The following is a 24281-nucleotide window of genomic DNA, read 5'->3' as shown; positions in this document are numbered from 1 at the left end:
ACATTGCTAGTTTGCTTGTATCCCACACGCCCGGGACTCGACCCGTTAACAAAATGTTGACGTAATATGCTTGTGTTTGTAAAACAATGGGTGCACACACACACCGTGCTTTTCAGACAGGTTTGAAAAGAAAGACTGTGGTGGTTCTTCCCAATGACACAGAGGTTTTAAGACCAACTATTTAAAATAGTGGGTAGAATATGTGACCTCAAATTACTGAATCGGGACAGATCATTTTGCACTATGGTCTAAAAGGCTGGCTATCTTGCATGAACGATTCTTCAGTCACAAAACACTGGACAATCTCAAAGGATACCACACTACGTGCTAAAGGACTTCGACCAAATTAGGTAATGTATGATAAACAAACCAAGGCAATACACGCTCATAATGTTGAACAACTAGAGAACATATACAAAGGCAATGTCTCAGGACCACTCCTCAGCAACTTGATAGTCTTTTATTTGCAATGTTCCGTTTCTCCTGCTTTTCCAGTTTCTGATGCGAAAAAAGCATTAATTCCTTAAATAATAAAGAAAGCAAAATATATTTACATTTTTTTTTCTCAATAAAACTGTAATCAGTGGATCATTGTAAGCACCTCTCACCAGCTGGAGGGGAAAAAAGAAATCTTAAATACAGAGAAACTGCCACTTCTGCTGGAAAAAAATACATGGCAATACATCCGATTTTTTTAATTTCTGAAAAATAAAACAAAACAAAAAAAAACCTTTAATATATATGTACAGAACGCTCCTGAAATGTGTTTCCACTTAGAGTAGAAAAGGCTTTAGGATCATTACTGTGTCATTTCATCAAGTCGATTTCTTTCAAGTTTTAATTATGATTTCATCTTAAAAATACACTGCAGGCTTGCTCTGGTACAGGCCTTCTAACAGAGGCCCAGACAGTTCTTAAATGCAGAAGAGGTAAAATGCAGACGAAACGGTGGAGAACAAGGGGCAGGAGCAGTGGTGTGGGGTGGGTGGAGAGGGATGGCTTAAAAAGGAAGCATGTCAACCTTGCCTAGTAGTTAAGGTCAGAGGGTCAAAGTCCATCCCATGTCTTCCTGGTTCATCCTCACATCCCCACTGAAGTGAACACAAAGCAAAGGGGAGAGGGTGAGGAAAGGAATCGCAGACCTTGCTCAAAATCCATTCGTCATTTTGAGAGGTCAGCAAACACTACGCTTGTCTTCAACATTTTTTCTCTTTTTAAAAAAAGCACTCCAATCACTCTGCGCGCGCACACCCCCTTAAGTAAGAGTATAAACTTGGGCCAGAGGTCACACAAAACATCACGGCATGACAGCCCTCTCATGCCCAAGAAACACAGGATATGACACCATTTCATCTATACGCGTGTCACATACTAGGTTGCATTTATATTTCTATTAACATAAGAGCAGCGTTGGTTTGTATCATTTCAGGAATCTTATTTTTTGTTGTTTTTTTTTTTCCTTTTTAAAATGCTGTAAATGATGGTGTGATGACTTAACGCGTTGAAGCATTCCTGCAGAATCATTTTTTTTCTTTTTTCCCCACTTTTTTTTATTTTCATTTGGTGGACATTTGCCACAAAGAGGAGACAGGAGATAATGAGAGAAGAGAAGAGAGATTGTAGTTTGTAGTCATGTCCAAGGGCATCCCTTAGACAACAGGGAAGGGCAGCTCAACGAGCATCATGTTCGTTTAGTGACAAAATCCTCCTCTCTCCCTCGAGCAGTCTCGCTTGCACTGCTCCTCCTGTACAGCAGGGGGGGGGACAGCGAGGCCTAGCTGTTATCCGACTCGTCCTCCGCCTCCCGCAGCCAGGTGAAGAAAGCAGTGACGGACTTGAGGGCCACGCCCTTGCCCTGCTGTTCAGCTGGGTCCTTGCTAGACTCCCACTTGTAGAAAGCCTCCTCTTTAATCACGTCTTCGTCATACAGTGTGTCGAAAAACATGCGCAGCAAGTCTGACAGGAGGGGACAGGAAAAAGGGAAGAAATTAGTTACTTTAACCCTTTGGTTTTATGGACAGTCAAGGAACAGCAACATCAACCACTGAGGGTTTAAAAAAAAAAAAAAAAAAAAAAGAATTTTTATATATAAACTCTCAACTGGAGTTCTTCTTCTTACACTTGCATCATGGCATCAACAACTTTGTTGGCTTTCTTATGCATACACAGAGATGCAAAGATGATGACTTACTGGCTGGTTGTTCCATGTGCACCATGAGGGCCTGGAGGGCGTAGAGAGCCTGAAGCTCCTTCTGCTCATCAGATAGGTACTTCTGCAGCAGCTTGGCCCTCTGGGTAATCTGTTCCACATCCACCTTGTAGGGATTCTCACCTGGGAGGAAGTCAGGAAAATATAACAGCCTCAAAACCTTTTTCATGCCACTGAAATTAAATGTAATACCAACTTCAGCCATACAGAGAAAACTAAGGATACATTTTTACTGGTTTTGCCCTCAATTTCTCAGATTCTATGCAGAACCACACATTTTGCAGTGGAACAGTTGTGATGTAACAGAAACAAAATATATATATATTTGTGTTACACTAATTCACCGATTGGGTTAAATGCAGAGACCAAATTTCCCTCACAGGAACACACACACATTCACCGATTGGGTTAAATGCAGACCAAATTTCCCTCACAGGATCAAAAAAGTGTATATATATATATATATATATATATATACAGATATATATATCTATCTATATATATATATATATATATATATATATATAGACACACACATATACATACTTTTTTGATCCTGTGAGGGAAATTTGGTCTGCATTTAACCCAATCGGTGAATTAGTGAAACACAAACAGCACACAGTGACCACACAGTGAGGTGAAGCGCACACACTAATCCCGGCGCAGTGAGCTGCCTGCTACAACGGGCGGGCGCCAGGTGCCTTTGCTCAAGGGCACTTCAGCCACGGCCCACTGGTCGGGGCTCGAACCGGCAACCTTCCGGTTACAAGTCCAGAGTGCTAACTAGTGGGCCACGGCTGCCCACAAAGTAGGAAAGAAAAAGTACCCCATGCCAATCGTGAGATATGGTGAAGGGTATGGGTATGTGATGTGGGGCTATTTTAATTCCAAAGGCCAAGGGAACTTTCAGGATACATAGTATCCTGGATCCATGAAATAACTGGTCTTTGAAAAAAAGAAAAATCTGCCTGCCTCTATGGGAATTTAAGATAGGGGTATGTATACTTATGAGCCCATGTATTTTAAGGAAGAACGTTTAATTATTTACAATACATTATTCATTCACAAAGAAAATTGGTGTCCTTAAAAGGTTGGATTTTTCCTAATTTGTTTAATTAAGGCAATTTCCAAAAGATTATTTTTTTATTCCTCTTTTTATTCAACTTTAGCATGTGTATGTACAGGGTATGTAAACAGTGCAACTGTACTATTACCCAGATCTGAACACACTGCTGTAAGTTATTAAGATGTAAGAGACAGAACATAATGTCTCCTTTTTCAAAGAAGATTGTCAAGGAGGTCTAGGTCTACACTTACTATTGTGTTGCCTCTTACATTACAGATATAATCAATTGCTTTCACGCTAAATAAAATAAGGCGCATAATATAAATTCAGTTGGAATACAAAATATAACACGATACAGCTGGTTCAAGATCAAACATTAATCATCCGTATGAGACATTTATGTGTAGTCTGTCATATGCATGGATTCCAGTTTCTTCCAGTAGCAGCAACTGGAATCCATGCATTTCCACTGAATTATTTTTGGAATCTGATGCCTCATCATACCTGTTCATTCTTACTTGTCGCTCGACTTATCGTGACTAAATTCAAGATGGCTGCAAACGCTAAACTTCGTGAAGATACTGTCTGCATAAATCGTCTTGTAAGTAAACTACCAGTGCTTTTTCAAAGTTCTCAATGTCTCGCTTTTAAATGTCAGGGCCCTCGGAAGTCTACCAATGAAGTGTGGAGATACATTGAGCCTCGTAAATGGTGTAAAACAGTGATTTATTTGCATGGCTAGCCCGATGCCGAAGCACCACCATTGAAAAAGCTGTTGGTAGCATCGGCTAACTAGCGCCAGATTTTGGAGTGCAGGGGACAAGCAGAGATGGGCTATGAGATATACGTTTCAACACACTTTAGGTCAATATCACACCGGAATTCTCCTTTAAATGGCACTCTCCTCTCTGGTCAGGATATTAATATCAACCCCAATGCCTTCACAACATCATGGATGTTGTGGAGTTGCTTTGAATTACCATGAATTTAATTCCACTTCCTGTCATTCCAATTCAAATTCCTGTGGGACGGAGCCAATTCAATTCAAATTCCAATTCGTGAATTGAATGGAGATCCATTCTAAAATTCGGAATTTTGCACAAGCCTGCCAGAAAAATAATCACTAATGGGCTATAATATGGAAAATAAGGAAGCCAAGTGAAGTTAAATAACTTGTATTAAATCTTATTCATAACAGCACATACTGCAGATACATTACATTGTGATTAGGCCTACATTCTGTGGTGTGTGGCATATTCAGGCATTTTGGATTAAATCCAATGACATGTTCGCTGATTATCTGATAAAAATATAAGCTTTTTTCTCCTCTCCTACATCTTTTCATTAGTTATCTTTTCTTGGCTCTCTGCTTCACCTGCCAAAGCAGCACTGGTTGAAACCACTGGTTGATAGCTGGATAGCTAATACAGTATATAGTCACGCTGGTCGGAGTGTTTAGTTCACCCAGGTTTTTTTGTTAAAGTTTGCAACTTTAAATGTAGGCTAGCCAAGAGGCTTCTCCGAGTCTTGGAAAATACGTTTGATAATGCATTGGGACTGAAGGAGCAAAGAATCAGTGTTAATGATCTAACGGTAGCGTTCACGTTTGCCTAATGTTATCCTCCGGTACTACTAGTAGAAGCTAATAGACAAGCTGTAACGTGCTGAAAAAAAACAAAACAAAAAAAACAGGCGTGTTCTAACGTTTTCTGAGTAGTTTGGTCGCCTCGATTGACAGTGATAACAAACTTACCAGAGAATGCGCTAGTTACAATTTTGGCATATTTTATGATTCGACCGACTGCACGAGCACACACACGAGCCAAAACTGATTGAGTGGCCTGTGTACTGCGGGGAGGGGTGTGTCGAGCGCGGGGCTTAAAGAAGCAGCGTGAAGCAGTGGGCTGTATGAGTTGAAATAGTATCTATTTCAAAAAACCTTGTTTCTTAACGGAATGTGTCAAAATAATCTTTTTCTTGATTATACTATTTTTGTGATAGTTTGGAGGCAAAATCGAGATCGAAATTCAATTAATTGCACAGCCCTAAATTTCAGCATTGGTTATTTAATTTTTAGGGTACCTAACAAGCACCCTGTGCTGTTTATTCTGCCATATGCTACAAAAAGCACTCTAAAGACATTAACACAAGTCCATATAATAGTTCAGAGACTAATGATTCTCTCATTTTTAAACCAAGTTGTTTGAATCTCCAACATTATGGTCATTATACCATGTATTTGGCATATGACCTGAATTTTAACTACAGGTTATTTAAGAAATTCTGTCAAGCCCTAATTCGGCCAGAAACTCCTAGTGCATCTCATAAAAGCTCCCCTTGGCAGCAGAGCAGTCTGGCCTAGATCGACACGAGAAGTAAAACCTGAGCTAATTCATCTACAGCTGACATAGCTGGGATTACAGCCACAAACTTCTCCTCAAATCTTCCCAGAGCGTCACCAAATTGCCCAGGGGCTTTGCAGCCTTCTCATTTGAGTAGCCGGCATTCAATTTAGTGTCAAGGTCAGTTTGCAGCGCAAAACAAAACGAATTGATCCAAATTCCATGTAATCCAGTGCCTTAATGATAGCAAAACATGTGTTCCTGAAAATAATTCGGATAAAAAGGACCTTGCTGAAGTCAATCTTTCAGTAGGAAGCTATAGTAATAATAGCATCAGTGTCTCTCTTAAATTGACGTTGTGAAGGGGCTCTACTCACAGATGATGGCAGCCTGACAGACGGAGGTCATCAGAGCTCGCACAAACTGATTGGCGCTTATCTGCTGCTCGTCCAAGTTGGCCTGAAGAAAATGAGAAAACGTACAACACAGTTAGATTATGAAGTGTTCCATGAATGAAGACAAGTGTTCAATTAAGGATGCTGCATAGCAAGATCAGCGATCAAGGTTTTCACAGAGTCACATTCAAATAAACATATCCTGATCACAAGATCAGTGTTCAAGCATGTACCACAACCAGGTCTCAAAACACAACCTGATATTACAATAGGTTAAACTTCAATGAGGTCACGGCTAGTGGAGGATATACTGATAATTTCCCATATCAGGGATGAAAACCACAGAAATGAACAGAAGCTGCCAAAAAGCTACAGACAACAGCAATGCTCAAACCAGGCAAGATACCCGCTTGATAAGGTGACAATTAGTTGATAACTTAATTTGGAGGTTTTAAACACTCTTGTGAAAAATAATTTAAACAGAACGTGAAGATAGCAGCAACCCCCCCCCCCGCATAGTTGTTTCATTTCATGTGCATGGAGGAGTATGTGCTGTGGCCTACCCACCACTTCAGGTCTGTGTGTGTGGGGCCATGTGCACTCACCTCCACCCAGTCGTGGATCCTCTGGTTGTTGGCCTTGTCCTTGAGGAGTCTGTCCAGCTGCTTGCCCACCTCCTCCCCAGGCAGCTCCTTCTTGCTGGGCTTCTCCGATTCCTCTCCCAGGGTGAACTCCACTTTCTACACAGGGCACAGCAAAATCATACTGACCGTCACCAAAAGCAGATTTAAGATCATTGTGTCAGATTACGCAGTCTCATTTGTACATCTATGGAAAAAAACAAGGGAGGCTCACTTTGAAATGTACACGTGTCATTTACTGACAGCTAGTTCTCTAGCTTCTCAATCATGACATATTAGAGCAAATATTGCTTTTTTACACTTTCATGCTGATTTTGATTGTCTAGTGTCAAATCAGGGCCTGAGGCCCACACTGGGTCTGTCTGGGTTTCTGTGTGCGCGTCACAAAGCAGAACATTTCTACCACTGTGCGCAGCTGCAGCATCTCACCTGTTCCGTGACAAACTTGTTTACGTCCTCATCCTCAGGCAAGAAGTCCTTCCAGTTCAGCCCAGCCTCTTTCCAAAGGCCACCAGCCTTTTTATGGCTCTGAAGAAAGAAAAGGAACAACACACATTCAATATGATATAATATGAACAAATAAAACTAAATTCAATTCAAACTAAAAGCTAGAAGACATACTAGTCCTTTGCAGAGCAAGTTGAGGATCTGGACCAGGAGGACTGCAGCTTTCCCCATCGGCATTAAAGGCTTTGCCACCTCCCTGCAGGCACAAAGAATAGCAGGTCAGACACATTTACATGTGCTCTTAGCTGACACTTAACCAGTCACCTACAGCACTGTGAATGTAGACCAGGGCCTAAAGCAAGGGAAATGTCTGTGCCCTTTAAGGCAATCTCATTTTTAAATTCTAAAACAGCCTGGCTTAACTCCAGCTTCACTGCTCCCCTTGGACATCTGAGGCAAGGCTGTTAGTGTTGGTGTTAGTTGAGCTAAGGGGTGAGGCACAGGAGAATGCCACAGGGCACCTGACGTTATGGGGCCATTACTTTCAGCTGCATCTCTGAGCTCACCTGAAGAGCTGGCCCATGGGTATGCCTCCCTCGTGCAGCATAGGGGTGATGATCTCAGCCAGGTAGAGCCAGATGTGGGGAATGTCTATGGCCATGTCGTCAGCCATCTCCAGAGTCTCCTGCAGCCTGTGGGGCAGAAAGAACCAATCAGAACGGAACCATTTGTCCAAACACCCATAGAGTGCTCGTGATGGACGTGTACAAAAGCCAGCTAAAAAGAAAAAAACATTCTTCACTACAAACATACAGAATTAAATGTCAGCATACAGCTCAATTTTTACAGGGAAATCAGAATAGTTGTTCACCGAATACACAAATCAGCTGAGGATGGAAACAGTGATGACCAGCAGCAGCCCTAAAAAGATGGCACCATGAACACAGAAGCGTGGACTGACCCTTTGTAGTATTGGTCAGGGGTGACCGTGCCGGCGCTGACCAGGTGGCGCAACAGCTGCCCCAACTTGTCCCTAGCGATGGTGCTGCGCTCCAGAGTGGACTCCACACCGTTCCGCACAAACACGAAGAGCAGCGACTCGCTGTTCAGCTCCTGCACACACTGCACTGCCTCCTACGCACACACACACACGTAGGGGTTAGTAACTTGCATACGTGTTTGACAATCAATCATTCCATTCACCTGACGCACATCATGATTTGGTTTCAGTAATCAGTCATCAGGTGAATGATTAAAAGCTCCTTAGTTCCTCATCCCCATCAGTATAAACCAGTGGCCCAGGCACGTGGCACTACACTGAGGTCACTAGGAGATTGACTGAGTGAGTCGTTTAAAAGAACTTGAATTCATGCCAATCATGAGGTGAAAGAATGACACACTTTCTATTTACATTGCCACACTCTACCGGGAACTCAACCTGTGTTTACAAAACGATGCATCCAGCAGTGTTAGTAGTACTGGCAGAATGCCTTGCAAGGTCTTCGTTGCTTATTGATAGGCCATGTAGTGAGCTTACTGACATGTGTACGTGTGTGTGTTGAAAGTGAGAGCAGGGTTCTGACCTTCACGTCGTTGATGTGCAGGTACTCCTCGATGATGGCCTTGGCCTTCTTGTCCACATCATCCTCACTCATGGCCTGTTTGCTGGGAGGGGGAGTAGGAGCAGCCTCCCTCTTCACTGTTAAAGAGAGGCGGGAGGTACATTTAAATATATATTTTCCACTAGTCTACTGATAGAACAAGAAAAGCTGCAATATACATCTCCATTTTTTACTACACCCTTCTATCTGAGGTTACAATATTACAGTTCGCATTTTCATTATTATTTGCATTATCTTCTGTATTAATATATTGCTGTTCTACTGTTGCAACTACTTTACATAAACAACTAAGTGATAGAGCGGTCCTCACCACTGTCTTTGCTTCGGTCCCTGCCGTGTCCGCCTCTATCCCTGCTGCCCCGGTCTCTGCTGCCTCTGTCGCGGCTGCCCCGGTCCCTGCTGCCTCGGTCGCGGTCGTCAGTCATGCTGGCCACGCGACGCACGGCGTCACCGGGACCCCGGCTGTCGCCTCCTCGGCTCCGCTCCTCGTTCTCCCGGCTGAAGCTGCGCTTGGTGATGGGCTGCCGTTGGCGATCTTGGCTCCTGTCGTTCCGGCGGTCAAACCGGTCAAATCGCTCCCTGTCCCGGTCGCTGCGCTCGCTACGGTCCCTGCTGGAGCTGCTTCTGTGGACGCAAACACGAGAAGAACCAGAGAGTAAATCAGACAGCAATGTTAATCAAACATTGGTGCAGTTTCCACAAAAAAGCAGACGTAAAATGTTCATCAGCGCTGTTTCCTAAAGACATAACCGAACAAAACAGGACATGACTATATAATGCCTGAAAACGGCCATAAGGAGTAGAGTTGGACTTGCCTCTGTGGGACTCTCCTGTCGGCCTCCACAGAGGAGGAGGAGGAGGAGGAGGGAGGTCCAGACTGCTGCAGTGCTGAGAAGCGGTTGAGGGTGCTGGTGGCCGGCCGACCAGATTCTGACAATAGAGAGAACAAACTAATAAGCCTTCATCGAATCACATTTTCATTTCAGTGTTTGCTTCTTGGTATTAAAACAATTCTTTTGTTTCATGCTTCCACTAATAACAGCTAAATTACCAGCAACTATACTTTTGCTAGATAGCAACTACCATTTCAATATAGAAAAGTAAAGCAGTTACGCAGAGGCAGAGAAAACTTTTTTGACTTCTACAGCAAAAGGTTATTTTGTATAAAAGGACTGTTGGGCTGAACCAGCTTGTGCTGCTGTGAAACACATCCGTAACAGCAAAAGGACTATATTTTGGAGACACTGATGCACACGACTGGATGTCCATGACTGGATTGGCATGGCTGTATCAGTGTCCACAGAAGTACTACCCAGAGCTTTGGTCAGTTCCCACTCCATATCAAATGTAAAATTCCATGACTTTTCCCTGACTTTCATGTGACCAATAATGAATTGTACAATATACTGACCAAAGATTTCAGAGCAGCAATGTAGCGTTCAAGAACCTTTGACTTTTTTCAGAGCGGAAAATGAATAAATGGACATTGAACAAACAAAGTTGGGCTAACCACAACCACTCAAGCAAGCAGTGAAGCTAATAAACAGATAAACATCAATTCTGTGTGGAAATGTATTTGTATTAATGTATTTTGGTACTATTTAAACAAAATTCCCTGATATTCCATGACTATTCCAGATAGAGAAAGTCATTTGGAGCAGACATCAAAAATTCCATGATTTTCCAGAAATTCCATGACCCGAGGGAACCCTGTTTGGTGCACTGCAGGTCTCCTTACCCTGTTCGCCGCTGGGCTTGGCCCCAGTGCCCCCGCTGCTGCCCTTTCCCCAGCTGCCCCAGGTCCCCTTCCCTCCAGGAGCCAGCAGCTGGTTGTTGAAGTCCAAAGCACCAGGCTGCAAAAGGAAGAGCCACAGGTCAGGGTGAGGCTAAATTGGTTCACATCTTTTGGCACTCCCTAAAGGCAACATTTCAAACTGCAGCAAAGGCAGCAGGTTACCTTGGTGATCTTGCTGAGGCGGCTTGTGTCGATGGGTCGGTTCTTGGAGATGGGCACTGTGTTCCAGCCCTCGTCCTGGGGTTGGCTGTTGCGGCCGCCCCCTGAGGAGTGGGGTCCGCCGCGGCCACCTCCACCACCACCGCCGCCACCACCTCCACTTCCCCGGCCCCCAATGTCCTTCTTGTTCATGAGCAGCTGCTGCACCTTGCTCTGCTCGCGGTGCTCCTCTAGCTCAGCCTCCTTGTGGATCTGGTCGATGGTCTTGGGGCCCTGGTCTCCTCTCCTGGGCACCCAGTTGTTCTGCAAACGAGGGGGAGCAAAAAGGTCATCAGAAGGGGCGAGAGAAGCCCTCTGTTGGTGGCCTCTTCCGTACCATCTCCATCTTTGTCCCTACAGTTCTCTTCATGTCATTGAATATATTTAAATCAATCATGTTTCCATGAATGAATTACTTAAACATGTATAATATACATCACCTGTTAAATATAATTTCAACTGAACCACAATCGATGACCACCAGGGGCCGTATTCACAAAGAATTTTAAGGCTAAAAGTAGCTCCTAACTGGTGAATTTAGGAGCAACTCTTAAAAATAATAGGCGTGTCACTCCTAACTTTAGGACTCCTAATTTTTTCAACTAAAAGTAATTCACGAAGCATTTTAGACCTAAAAGTAGCACCTAAGTCTGGGACAGCTTAAAAGAGGTCGAGAGGACTCCTAACTCACTAAGAACTATTCACCAACCCTTTTTGTGACATTTCACGACGTCGCGATGTTTTGAAATGCGTATGCGTCGAGCTTCCAATTGCAAGGGAACAATTTTGCACTGTAGGCCTAGGCATAAAAGGGATGCAATAACGCCACCAACAACAACCAAAACTATTCATTGTTAACATGTGAATTAAATGTAACGTTTCATTGTGAATCAAATTAAAATGTTCTCTTTGCAAACGTAGGCATATGGTGACATTAATTTAATAATGTTGCAAAGATCCTGCCTCAAACCGTATGTTTCATTAGGCTACTAGGCTATTTGTTTTGCCTTACTCTATTCATTTAGGCTAGGCCTTTTTATTCAGTTATTTATCATCTTCCGTCCTTCGCACTACTTGTGTAGCGCATGCATTCTCAGACCGGTCACCTGTCTCTCATCATCGTAAGGGAGGTGTTTGGAATTCTCGCGTTACAATCAGCCAATCAAGGTGGCCACTTCAGTCAAGCTCGTGCATGAGTAATGGCGTCATCCATAGCAACAAAGACTCATTCTTAGTTTAGGAGTTGTCATTTTTCCTTACTAAGAGTAGGTCTGAAAGGCTTTGTGAATAACTTAAGAAAAAAACTCCTAGCTAAAATCTTTTAGTGCGATTTAGGAGTACTCCTAGTGGTAAGATAAAAGGCTTTGTGAAAACGGCCCCTGAGCTGTAACCACATTTTTGTATTCCTATTTTGTATTATTTCTAATAATGTGACATCATGCACGTTTCACCGCCAGGATTTCAAGTGCAAACTTCTACGGTCCATTAGGGATGGACATTTCGGAAGTTTTTGGTAAACATCCTTACCCTTCTGACGTCCAGGACGTCCTGGAGCATGAAGCGAATTCGGGACGAGGTCTTCCTCTCCTTGATGATCTTCTCCATCTGGTTGAAGTACTGGTCCATTCGGGGCTGTGGACACACACAGAATGAGTCAGCCAGAGCTGAAGGGATCCAGACAGTAATGCTCATCACACTCAGCGCCCATCATGCACAACCTGACGCTCCTCAGTCCCTCATATTTCCATCAGTGTGAATCAGTGGCGCAGACACGTGGCACTAAACTGAGGTCATCAGGGGAGCAGCATGGGGAGGGTTGTAATGTACAGGCATGCAATAGGCAGGCATATGAGGGATCCCATCACCCCATCAGGGGAATACGAACTAGTCCAAGAAGGAAGGCAAGGGCAAGTGTTTATACTGAATCTGTGTTTGCATATTTAATACGTTTCATACACGTGTTTCAACACTGCATTTCGGTCGTTGCTTTTACCTTATACCATTACCTTACGCATGCCAGTTATGTAGGCTATCCACCAGCTGCCTGCCTGCAGCCTACTTCCAAAACTGCAAAGCTGCTTGCTGTTAGATTTGGTTCCGAGGGCACAAGTTCAGTGTATCAACAACTCAATAACAGTTTATGTGATGTGTTAATTAATTAAATTCCCAAAAAAAGGCCATTCAACTAGCCCGCTTGCTTACAACGAGACTCAGGCTGCGCAGTCGGCACCCGCTTCCTTATTTGGGTTGCCAGGTTTTAGCCTATGACAAAACGGTTGAAATTGAAACTAAGTGATTGTGTATGTGTAGGGTGTATTTCATACACAATCTGGCAACCTGAATGGATCAATGATTTTAAAATGAAGTTTGATGGCCATGCAAATTACGGGAGTTTTCCGGGAGAAATAATAAAACGGGAGGGTGCTGGGAGATGACCTTGAAATACGGGAGAAACCCGGGAAAAACGGGAGTGTTTACATGTACGGTATGTATAGGGGTGTGTGTGTGTATATATATATATATATATATATATATATATATATATATATATATATATATATATATATATATATATATATATATATAAATATATCTAACCTTTTCTCATACCCTGAATTCCCCAACTGTCATAAATCGTGTTGAGAAATGCAAAATATGACTAGTAAGGCTATACATATTTATTCATAATAATTTAGTGAATGGACATGATCTGTAGCTCATGTATGTAGCCCTACATAATATTATTGCCGTTTAATTTGAGCGACCGGTGTGATATTCAAATATTTTTTTTCTTCTACATATGACCTGTAGTGTTTAAAAGTGAACTAGTGGTTCGAAATTGAGCACAATATAGTGGCCAATCTTGCTGGTTTACGTTGGCATGTTCTGATTGAACAACGGCCATAGTGGCATGATCAGTCCAAAATGACGAAAGCGCGACAGCAGTGCCAACTAGCGATTGTTGTCAAAACTACAACAGAGTTTCGCCTCTTGTTACTTCTATACTCTTTGGTCATAGTTGACCGTATCTGCCCAGCACCGCAGATGGCGAGCTCTACCCACCTTGGCCTTCTCGAAGTCCAGGTCCTTGCCGATGGTTGAGAGCAGGCGGCACAGGCACTCCAGACTCTCCTCGTCGTGGTTCTTGAGCAGCTTGACGATGCAGTCATGCATGATGGGCTCGGTCAGCATCTTCAGCTTGAAGAGCTCGCCAATGAACTTGATGTTGCCCAGCGACCGCCGACGGGCCTGGTCCTTGGCCTCCTCCAACTCGTCATTGAGGCGCTGGCGGTCTCCCTGTTTACCAAAAGGGGAGTTTACAACAGCTTTTACAACAGCCACCACTCTGACTCTGGAGTGTGTGTGTGTGTGTATGCGAGTAAGAGAATGTTCATGCAGCTGTTCTGGCGAGAGGCTAGTAACAGCAAGTTCATGGGTCCAAGATCTCATACCAGTTAAATGAAAAAAGCTTGTGTCGTGGGAAAAGGATCACAAAAAGACTGTAAAGACATTGGCCCTCATTTAATGAACAAATGTATGACCTAAAACAGGCATACACTCATGTCCACGCAAAGCATGGCATTTACCAATATTAACGTTAGCGGTGGCTACGCTAGAATCTCACGTCTTAGTTTTGCTAGAACTAGCAGACTACCACAAAGTTGCTGAATGTATGCTATTTCAGGTTAGCTGCTACCTAGCTAGCGAACATCACTAGCCATTCCCATTTACTTTCAGTTTACTGTGCTAACGTTAGCTAACTAGCTCGGTAAACAGGCAAAATTAAATGATTTATTCCATGTCCGAAAGTGTTTCATTGGCATCACACACAAGCAATGACAAAAGAGAAAATTAGTTTTGACACCACTATTTAGGAGTTCGGAACTAGGGCCATCATCTAGGTAGATTCGCAACGAGATGAGCTGCGACTAGATATGGTAATGTTAAATGCTTTGCGACGGCTTGCAACAGCTGGCAACGACGTGCACCATTTAATTCAAACCGCTGCAACGCCTTCTGCGACGGGTACGGCTACCGTAGTTCTATTAGGTTGCAATACAATCCCTAAACACTAGATGGGAGAAGTTCTTACACATGGGACCTTTAATATTTGGGAAACTGCAAGTAAGGGGCTGCGAGCCTGCGACCGCACAGCCTAAGCTGCTGAAGTGCCGCGAGGGCGCAGCAAATTAACTTCAGAAACAATACATTTAAGCTCACAATATGCAGATTTCCAAATCCAAAATCTTTGCACACACCAGACTTTTGCGATGCTGGTGCATGCTCCAACTCCGGGCTGCCTTTGTTATTGCTCCCACTCCAACTATTTCAAATGGAAAGTAGCTAAAGCCAGCTCAGGGTTCATACACATTTTCACCAGAGAATTTCCATGATTTTTTTACAAATTTCCATGACTTTATATTCCCCAAAACATTTTTCGAAAACTAAAACACTTTCGATTCTTTCGAAACAGTCCTTGGGAAATTTGAATTAAAATTAAGGTTTATCAAAACGTAGGCCAACACTGACACACGTAAGGCATAAGGCTATATTTCAGACCTACATTAAGCAAGTTATGCATTTAAAGTCATGCGATCGCCTACTGTAGACATATCCTCCACACATTTTAATCCTGATTAATGTAATAGCCTGATCAATTACTAATCAGCTCTTCTTCAACTCTGTCGGTTCATCATGACTACATAATTGCGTGTTTAATTCACGCAGTTTGTAGCACCGCACATACTGGCTAGTAAGATGCAATGCTGATGTAACAGGGCTGTAGCTACCGCAAACGCAAAATGCCATCCAGCTGCAAACCTGCGCCTTCATAATTTGTTTGCACACTCGTTACTGACATGCTGAAGACACATCCACGTTTCTGAATCTTGACAAAATTGACTCTGCAACAGTGAAAGAGATAATCTCAATGCAAACAACGTGTGCATGACATCGACTGAAATATTTTCGGTCCTTGCATGACTAAACAGATTAAAAGGCCAATGCACCAAACGTAAGCTGACAATTATAAAAAAACTGTTTTATTTATCCAAGGAAAGCTAGACGTGATTAAATTAATAGACCTATTTTCCTGGCATTGCACATATCGGAGGCCTACAGCGTCGAATTTAAAAATGCAACCGAAGACAATTAGGCTTTCCGCCCTCTCCCTACTGTCTTCCACTGTTTGTGTTCTACGGCAATGGATAAAGCGAGTCGAATGCGTAGAGGGAGGGCAGAGTAACTCCTTTTAGAAAAGGCCGATGGTCTCTGCGCGACAGACACAAGGAGTATGCGACATGATCTGCGGAAATGCGATACATTTCTCAGTTGAATTGCAATGGGTCACGCAAATTTCCATGACCATTCCAAAACTTTCGGGGTGTTTTTCGTTTTCCAAAACTTTTCCAGGCCTGGAAATTGCCATTTTCAAATCCCATAACTTTCCCAGGTTTTTTCAAAACATACGAACCCTGCCAGCTCCAAAAGTCGCTAAATGTCGCTAGATGACGTCACATACTAATTTACATATCAATTACATCAGCATGTCGTGTTGTGGCTAAATATGGCGACGAAGTCGCTTGGCAACAAAGTTGGCAGCACTGCTTGCCATTTCTACACGTGATCCGCAGCACTCCACACCTCCGCTTTCACGCGAAAGGGGAAAAAACTGACCTAAGGGTCACATATGGACATGAGGCTATATTATGCATGCAATGAACCATCAAAACAGTACAATGCACACATGCTCCGAAACAGACAAGCGAACCGAACGGTTTGGATTTTTCCCCCCATGAACCGTGCCTAAGACTTTTCCTGCACATTTGTAGCCTACTTTCTGTAATGTTATGTTGACATATTTGATAGCCATATGTGGAGAGAATTTCAAGGTCTGAAAAAGATATGAAGACAAGATTTTAGGACCCATTGATGATATACACAAGGTTTGAACAAAATCTGAGACGGTGCAGCAACAACCTTATCTGATTTGACACGGAATGACCCATACATTTTTTGGTTACACTTTACTTGACAGTATTGACATAAGAGTAACATGACACTGTCGTGAAAGTGTCATAAACATAAACAACGCTTCTGTTATTAAAGGCACACTATGCAGGTTTTTTAGCTTAATATGCAAGTTTTTTCTCTTAATTCACCTTCATTTAACAGCTTCAGAGACATTAGAATGGTTATATGACTTTTTTCGGGTTGAATGGTGGCCGTCTCGCTTCCCCCTAGGGCCTGTGAGCGGAAAAACCACCCTTGCAACTGTGGGCCGGCAGGCCGACGGCCTCAGTGTCAGGAAGTATAACGAGTAATTGCTTTACTGCATTCAAATACACATACACGCCAGGCACCGGAAAGAAAAAGGTAGCGATGGAGTTTCTCAGACATTCGTCATGACATAGCCAGCAAAAAAGAAGCAAAGACCAAGAAAACAGTAAGGAAATTGCCAATACTGCATAGTTTACCTTTAAGTGACATACGGTTCTTGTCATAACAGGTTAGGGTTCATGTGTCATGACTCATGTGTTCATGACAGTGTCATGTCACTCTTATGTCAATACTGTCAAGCAAAAAGTGTTACCAATTATTTTTTCAAGGGGCAAATGGCAGGAGTCATATGGTTTTGTAATGAATTTATTTGTAGTATGATGCATTCTCACTGCAAAAATAAAGTCTGTTACACTTTAATCGCTTTAGTTTCCTTTACTTTCTTGACACTTTTCTAGTTGTCAAAATGAACAAGGTCAAGCTGGACTTGCAACCTCACTTGGGCCTTCTCCAGGCTAGAAATGTTTCTCTTTTGGATGTATTCTGCACTTTCATGTCGTAAATTGTAGGGGTGAGGCCTCTAAAATGAGCATATATAAGGGTGTGGTATTTAAAATACGCTCGTTTTCAGCTGCCACATTCACCATAACACGTGGAGTGGAGCGAACGTTTCATGTATCACACGAGGCCCCGTCGTAAGAAGATTCCTGCGCACAGATCTGCGCTGGTTTAAGCTTGGTTGATAAATGAGGGCCATTACCTCTGAGGCAGCATCCAACTCCTTTTGTTTCTGCTCAAAGATCTCGTCGTCATCCTTGTCCTTCTCAAACTCTTTCTGACAACGGTTGAGCAGCAGCTTGCGGAAATTCACAGTGACTCCCGGCTTGTCTGATGTTGGGACTTTAAGCTGCAGGGAGGAAATAAAACAAAGTGTGATTCACCATGAACTCATGTCAGCAGGGACAGGGGGTGGGAACGTCATGACTGAATGTACACAGTCTGTTCTATAGGGCTGGTCCAGGCTAAAGCCTAGTCTGTGACCAAAGCTCTTTCAGTGGGAATATTCATTCCCATTTTGTTTTAGTCTCAGAGGACTGGCTTAATCTACGTCCAGGTCAACGGCTCAACAGTGACCACTTTAATGCAGGTCTAGTGGTTGTTGCACACACAGACTTACGCACCCAAACATGCGCTTGCACTCACCCCCATAAGGCAGCGACACATGTTGGCGTAAGCCACACTGAAGTTGGGCTCGGAGATGGCTTTCTCGAAGATGAGGTCGATGACGCCCTTGAGGCGCTCCTCGGTGTCGATGGTGAGCTCCGTCACCTGCTTCATCAGTTGCTGGAACATCTGGGGCGTCAGCTTGTTGAGCACACTGCGCACGCGCTTGAACAGCTCCTGCGTCTTGGCCACCTCAGGGTCATCCGCCACCTCCTCATCTTCCCCGCGGCGTGTAGCCTTCTTGACACCTGGCTTCCAGGCCTTCTCGGCTTTGTTGAGCTGCACGTCATCGTTCAGGGACACGCTGGCGATGATCTTGCGCGGCTCCTTGCGCTGGCCCTGCTGAGAACGCCGTGGTCCGGGTGGCTGTGTTGACAGAATAGATGAAGGGAGGGAGAGAGAGAAGTGAGGGCAAGAGATTTAAAGAGGAAAGAAAAGGTGGTGCAGATTAAGGTGATGAATACAGGGTGCAGGGAAGAAAGGCGAAAGAGGATAGGGAAGAAAGGCGAAAAAGGATAGGGAAGAAAGGCGAAAGAGGATGTGAGTTCATTAAAATATTTACTTGGAAAGATGACTAATGGTTTCACGAAAGGAGAGAAGAGGCCTGCACTTACAGGGCCACGGCCACTAGCGGATGGTCTGCCGAGGTTGGCGAAGGAGGGGGTGAAGTCTGGGCCACAGTTCATCAGACGACTTGGGTCAATGGGACGCAGTGGCGTCTTATTAGCCTGGAATCAATCACACAACAATCAAAGAATGAAAACAATAGAAATAGTATTCACAGGCCAGCCAAACAGACAACTATGTGGAAAGGAGAAGAATGCATATTCAATTCAAAGCACTTTATTTGTCCCCAAGGGGCAATTTAAAAGGGCGCATTACAGTAGCTTATTCAATGGTTCAAGGGACAAAATCAACAACTCAACCAGCACACATATTTCACAGGCACACTGGACAATCACACAATACACACCACACACCATACACATGCATAGGGGGCTATATCATTTTTTTCCTGGTTGTTAAACATAAATTGAAACCTTCATTGTTATTCTGATGCTACCAACTATTATTGTGTGTTACTCTTTGGATAAAAGAGACTGCCCAATACTATAACCATATATAGAAGTTGCCTGCAGACAGATCCATCAGTGCAGAAGGCATGCTCACCTTGTCCAGCACCACATCGCTGATGTGTGGCAGGCCCTCAGGCTTGCTCATGCTGGCACTGATGAACTGGAAGCCCAGCAGGAACTCACGGTCGTAGCGCTTCTTCTCCTCTGGGTTAATGGGCTTCCACTGGTCTGGAGGACAACACAGGCAGACATGGGGACATTTAACACACACCAACGAACACCTAAGATAGACTCTGCAACATTGTGTAAGGTGAATGGAGAGATTCTATCAGAGAAATCAAACAATACAATCACCAGTTTTTCCCATACATTGACTAATCTGTGGCGGGGCACCACAAAATCAAAACCGGGTGCCACACATAAATTTTCTATGTTGTAATATTTAAATTAAAGATAAGATCAAATCCTTTCATTGAGCTGGGCTTTTTACGCACGCAGCCTTTCCTTGCCCCGCCCTCTCTCATAATGAGCCCGCTGCCCCTCCACTGCATGTGCATTTAACAAAAGATTCACGATTGTTGAAGGATTGTTGTTGCCACATAGAAGCATTGCATAGAAGACGTCTCGCTAAATTGCTATTAAATCCACTTTGCGTTGTGACCATGCTGTGCAAATTTGTTCAAAACTGCTGCATTAAAGTTAACTCTGCTTAGGTCTTATCACAACATTGTAGGCTACATTGAGAGAAAGTGGAATTAGAACAGTGGAATATGTCCAATATGGTTTAATGTTCTGCATTATGTCCAATATTCCAAAAGTATGATTCTACGTAATGACTTTATGATATCTGTACTGTCACTGTGTATATCTCTGTGTGACTGTTTAGAGATACGCAGGAATATTATGACTTTGCAGTTTCACGGTTCTGCTAGGCTGCGTCAGTAGCTATCTGCTCCGGATTGCCAGGCTGCCACTAATCAGGGTCTGATTCAGTGTAGTCCACGTGAGATGGGATGACCAACGCCATCTCCCGTCAGCCTGGAAAGATACTTAAACCCTAACTATTTACTTGTCTAGTTAGAGCAGCTGATGGATCTTTAGGTGAAGTCATGCTGTCTCTCCCTTGATGCGCATCATTGTAAATAAACTCTGTTCCTGATTTTTCATACTATTGGTCTGACTGGGTCTCTATTAAATCTATGATATCAAAATTACCATCAAGACTAAACCAGAGACTTTCTAATGAGGAGACACAGCACTCAAAAAATTCTCCATAGAAATGCATGGGGTTTGTTTGCAACGCCAATATGGCTGTTGTCTACGCATACCCCACCCCTTCCTCGGCAAAACGTGGACATGTGAATACATTGAGCCAATCATATGGTGTGTTGTGAAGACATTGTGCCAATCATGTGTTGTGAACTCTCCACTGGAGCAAGATTGGTGTTGTGAAGCCTTGCGCACACGCATTTCTGCCGAATAGGATGCCCGATGAGTGCCCAAAAAGCGTTGCGATATGGCCGCCGAGTGGAGGGACTTGCCTAAAAGGAATTTGACTAAACTAAGTTAACCCTCTAGGCGCCACGGTCGAGTTTACTCGTCAAGATGCGGCACTGAGTAAAACGGACGATTTTTTCAAATAGGGCGTCATATTTCGTTCGACCTCCACTCCACTAGATGGCAGACATGTCATAAGTCATTCCCGAGTCCGAAAAACATCATGCTTTAAACAAAACCTTTGAGCTACAGCGCATTGAATCGGCGCGTGCAATACCGGAGCTAGTGTGCGTGTGAGCCATTTTATCAGAGCGATATTGTCAATGTCAGCGAGTATTTGCATTAGATCATCTAATGGCATCAAAAAAGTTTACCCGAAATGAAGTGTTGGGTCTTCTATTCGCGGACCCTGATTCTGAAGGGGAATATCTGCCTTCAGAAAATGACGGTGATTCGTTTAGTGACCAGTAGGCCAAGTCCGAGCTGCGCAAATTCTCTCCACTCGGCGCGAGGCAGATCTGGCCATGCTGCTCGCAGCAGGAGCAGAGGTGGTGTGACACGGGGCAGGGGAGTCATTATCTCTACAGCAAAAGGCCTGCTACATAAATTCTTTTTTTGTCAGCCATTTATTAGTAATCATTTACACTGTTGATTTACTATCTATTTCCCCTGACCATTTAGTACATACAATAGGTGTTCTTTTGTGTGTGTTCATGTCCTTGTGATGTGTGCGTCTTTGCCAGCTAAGAAAAAAAACACCAAAAAAACAAAAACAAAAAGAAAAAAAAAATACTAACATCGTCTCTTGTCTTGTCTCGTCATCTCACTCCTGATCTGTGCCTTGCCGTGGCAAGTGAGCTTTTGAACTAAACAGGTCTTGTCTACTTGTGTTTGTGTGTCATATGAATAATATAGTGTATATGTGCCCCATACATGGAATCAGAGTGCCTACTGTATGTAGTAAATGGAAAATCTCTACAGAAAAAGGCCAGCCTACCGCTATGCATTCGGTTTGTTTCTGCCATTTATTAGTAATGATTTACACAGTTTGTTTACTACTTACTATTTACCTGAGCATTCAGTATTGTGCAATATAGCATACAGAAGGTGAGGGACATTTTGGGGGGGAAAGTGGTGCATTTATCATTCAAACATGTGACTTTTCATGAAAATTCTATAACCCAAGATGGCCGCCACCATATGACATCATAATATACAAATTAGATATGAACATTTAATCCCTACATAAACTTTGGGTCATCCTTAATATTTCTCTAATTTACAGAAAGTCTCTCTCTCTTATCACTTAAGATAAAGCCTTTTGAAATGAAAATGTCAAAATAAAACGTTTCGAAAAAAACCCTCTGGCACCTAAAGGGTTAAGTTATGAAATCAAGCAGTATCTCAGAGCTAACGTTAGAATACTGTATGTTTGCAAAATCACGATGTAAATGAAAAGTGCTTTCCAAGATTCAAAAGTGCTTGTCCCAAGGAGAAGTACGAACCTTAATTTTAACTAAGTAGAAAACGTTATGAATTGCATACACACATCAGCAGCCTTTTAACTGAAGTGACAGGCACTCAATTAGACCTATATACTTTAACATCCCCCCGCCCCCCCGTTGTCCAAGTCAGCTACCGCCACAAATTGAATCCAGTTCTGTGGGAAACACTGCAATCACCTAATGTAAATTACTCTTTCAGAACACTTGACAGGTATTAGGAGTAAGTCTAAGTATAAGTATTTATACACTCTTTTGATCCCGTGAGGGAAATTTGTTCTCTGCATGTATCCCAATCCATTAATTAGTGAAACACACTCGGCACACAGTGAACACACAGTAAGGTGAAGCACACACTAATCCCGTAAATAAAGTGAGCTGCCTGCAACAACAGCGGCGCTTGGGGAGCAGTGAGGAGCACTGGTCGGGGTTCGAACCGGCAACCCTCCGGTTACAAGTCCGAAGCGCTAACCAGTAGGCCACGGCTGCCCCGTAGGAGTAAAACCCACATAGCCCTAACGTTCCAATGGCTATTTAACATTTTTGACCCCAGAGTGACCGCGAGATTGTAATAACTGTCAAATATTGACAGTTGTCATAATAATGACAAAACTCAAAAAAAGTCCTCAATGGTACAGCAGTCAACAAAATAGCAGTAGCCTAGCCCTATGTGTACCTTCAAGTGAACCTGATGTCAGTGAATCGCGAGCGAGTGGCCAGCAACAGTGTAGGAATCGTTTTCATATCTATGGAGTAAACGCTCAACGCAGATAAACGGCTAAGCTGAGAAAAAGCTTTAGTGACCAAATCAGAGTTTGGGAGGGAAACTTATGTTTAGTTTTAACTGCGGGTAACTGAACAAAGCTGCAATTCCTCGGGCTGTATATTAGGTCTGTCTACTCTGTTGGGCACAACCTGCTGCAGCAGAAATAAAAGGGGTTAGCCCCGAAGGTTTTACTAACTTATAACGATAACCTGTCATGACTATGACTTATAACGATGACCTGATCATTCACGAGAGGATTTTGGGATGCACAGATTCAACACAGATCTTGTTAGAATGATGAAATACATCCACACCGCTGACATTATTTTGAGGAAGTATAGCCAACCAAACTCAAGTAGCCAGATGGGCTTTACGTACACCTAATTGGGAAATTAGGGCTTTAAAAAATATTGGCGAAAATTAACAGCCTGAATTCTGTTATTGGAACGATAATATTTACATTTTTTCACTTAAAGGCCAATAATACATCAGCTGCCGAGGATCCCTAGTAGAACCCACCTTCTTTGTACTGGTACTTCAGCTCAACAGCCTTGTTCACGTCTGGCTCGATGTTCTCTGTGTCCAGCTTGTCCTCCTTCTCCTCCCAAGTCTGGTCAGGGTCCTCAGCTGGAGGGGCGGGGGGAGTGGCGGGTCGGGCCTCAACGGGCTCCGGCTGAGGGGCTACTGGCTTGGGAGCGGGCTCCTCCTCAGGCTGGTGAGACAAGAGCTCAAACAGTTAAGCCCGTGTGTGTGTGTGCGCGTGTGGGGCAAGGACAGAAACTGGTTCATACTGAATATTCATATTTATTTTCTTCATACACTGCATATATCTACATAATATTCTTACCACTGTTACATTGTAGTAGCAGTAACATTGCACATATATTATTGTTGTATTGGTGTACTTTGGAGTGGGTAAGACTGTTTTTAGAGTTGCAGGCTAACACATACCGATGACCTGCGCTAGCCTAGCACCTGCGAACTCTGCAATTAGAAGGACTGGATGAAACTTGTTGAAAACGGTCTCCACTGATAAATATCACACTTGCTAACTTGGAAATGAGGTCCTATGTCCAAAATCCTGAACCACCCCTTTAATTGGCTGACGACATCTTTAGAAATTGGGTCCCTCTTGCTCACTTCTGGCCACATTTTCACTTCACAAACAAGCCAATTAGGTACCACATTACAGATGGCCACAAATGATTTAGTCCATGTGGAT

General features: G+C 43.3%; 1 protein-coding gene and 2 non-coding genes across 7 annotated transcripts in view; all 3 read right to left on the bottom strand.

Annotated features, from left to right (window-relative positions):
- Nucleotides 1-441: 441 nt before the first annotated feature.
- Nucleotides 442-24281, bottom strand: part of eif4g1a (eukaryotic translation initiation factor 4 gamma, 1a) — a 46939-nt gene continuing 23099 nt past the window's right edge. For all 5 annotated transcript variants that reach the window (XM_048246616.1, XM_048246605.1, XM_048246625.1 and 2 more), the window contains 20 exons: nucleotides 23579-23771; nucleotides 19389-19522; nucleotides 18833-18946; nucleotides 18198-18584; nucleotides 17755-17901; nucleotides 13779-14012; nucleotides 12243-12347; nucleotides 10680-10979; nucleotides 10461-10575; nucleotides 9538-9652; nucleotides 9033-9346; nucleotides 8684-8799; nucleotides 8062-8234; nucleotides 7667-7792; nucleotides 7275-7356; nucleotides 7083-7181; nucleotides 6618-6752; nucleotides 5995-6076; nucleotides 2192-2332; nucleotides 442-1956 (listed from right to left, as the gene is read on the bottom strand). In XM_048246616.1, the coding sequence (XP_048102573.1) occupies nucleotides 1775-1956; nucleotides 2192-2332; nucleotides 5995-6076; nucleotides 6618-6752; nucleotides 7083-7181; nucleotides 7275-7356; nucleotides 7667-7792; nucleotides 8062-8234; nucleotides 8684-8799; nucleotides 9033-9346; nucleotides 9538-9652; nucleotides 10461-10575; nucleotides 10680-10979; nucleotides 12243-12347; nucleotides 13779-14012; nucleotides 17755-17901; nucleotides 18198-18584; nucleotides 18833-18946; nucleotides 19389-19522; nucleotides 23579-23771 (3294 nt within the window). In that variant the 3' untranslated portion in view covers nucleotides 442-1774. The remainder of the gene's footprint in view (nucleotides 1957-2191; nucleotides 2333-5994; nucleotides 6077-6617; nucleotides 6753-7082; nucleotides 7182-7274; nucleotides 7357-7666; nucleotides 7793-8061; nucleotides 8235-8683; nucleotides 8800-9032; nucleotides 9347-9537; nucleotides 9653-10460; nucleotides 10576-10679; nucleotides 10980-12242; nucleotides 12348-13778; nucleotides 14013-17754; nucleotides 17902-18197; nucleotides 18585-18832; nucleotides 18947-19388; nucleotides 19523-23578; nucleotides 23772-24281) is intronic.
- LOC125308845 lies at nucleotides 8360-8433 on the bottom strand. The gene has a single exon (XR_007195994.1). It is a non-coding gene; the product is annotated as a small nucleolar RNA SNORD66 (small nucleolar RNA).
- LOC125308842 lies at nucleotides 12440-12517 on the bottom strand. The gene has a single exon (XR_007195993.1). It is a non-coding gene; the product is annotated as a small nucleolar RNA SNORD66 (small nucleolar RNA).

This window comes from Alosa alosa, chromosome 1, assembly GCF_017589495.1.
Source record: "Alosa alosa isolate M-15738 ecotype Scorff River chromosome 1, AALO_Geno_1.1, whole genome shotgun sequence".
Taxonomy (NCBI): domain Eukaryota; kingdom Metazoa; phylum Chordata; class Actinopteri; order Clupeiformes; family Clupeidae; genus Alosa; species Alosa alosa.
The sequence above is the reverse complement of the archived record's forward strand: the minus strand, read 5'-3'. Positions and strand labels throughout refer to the sequence as shown.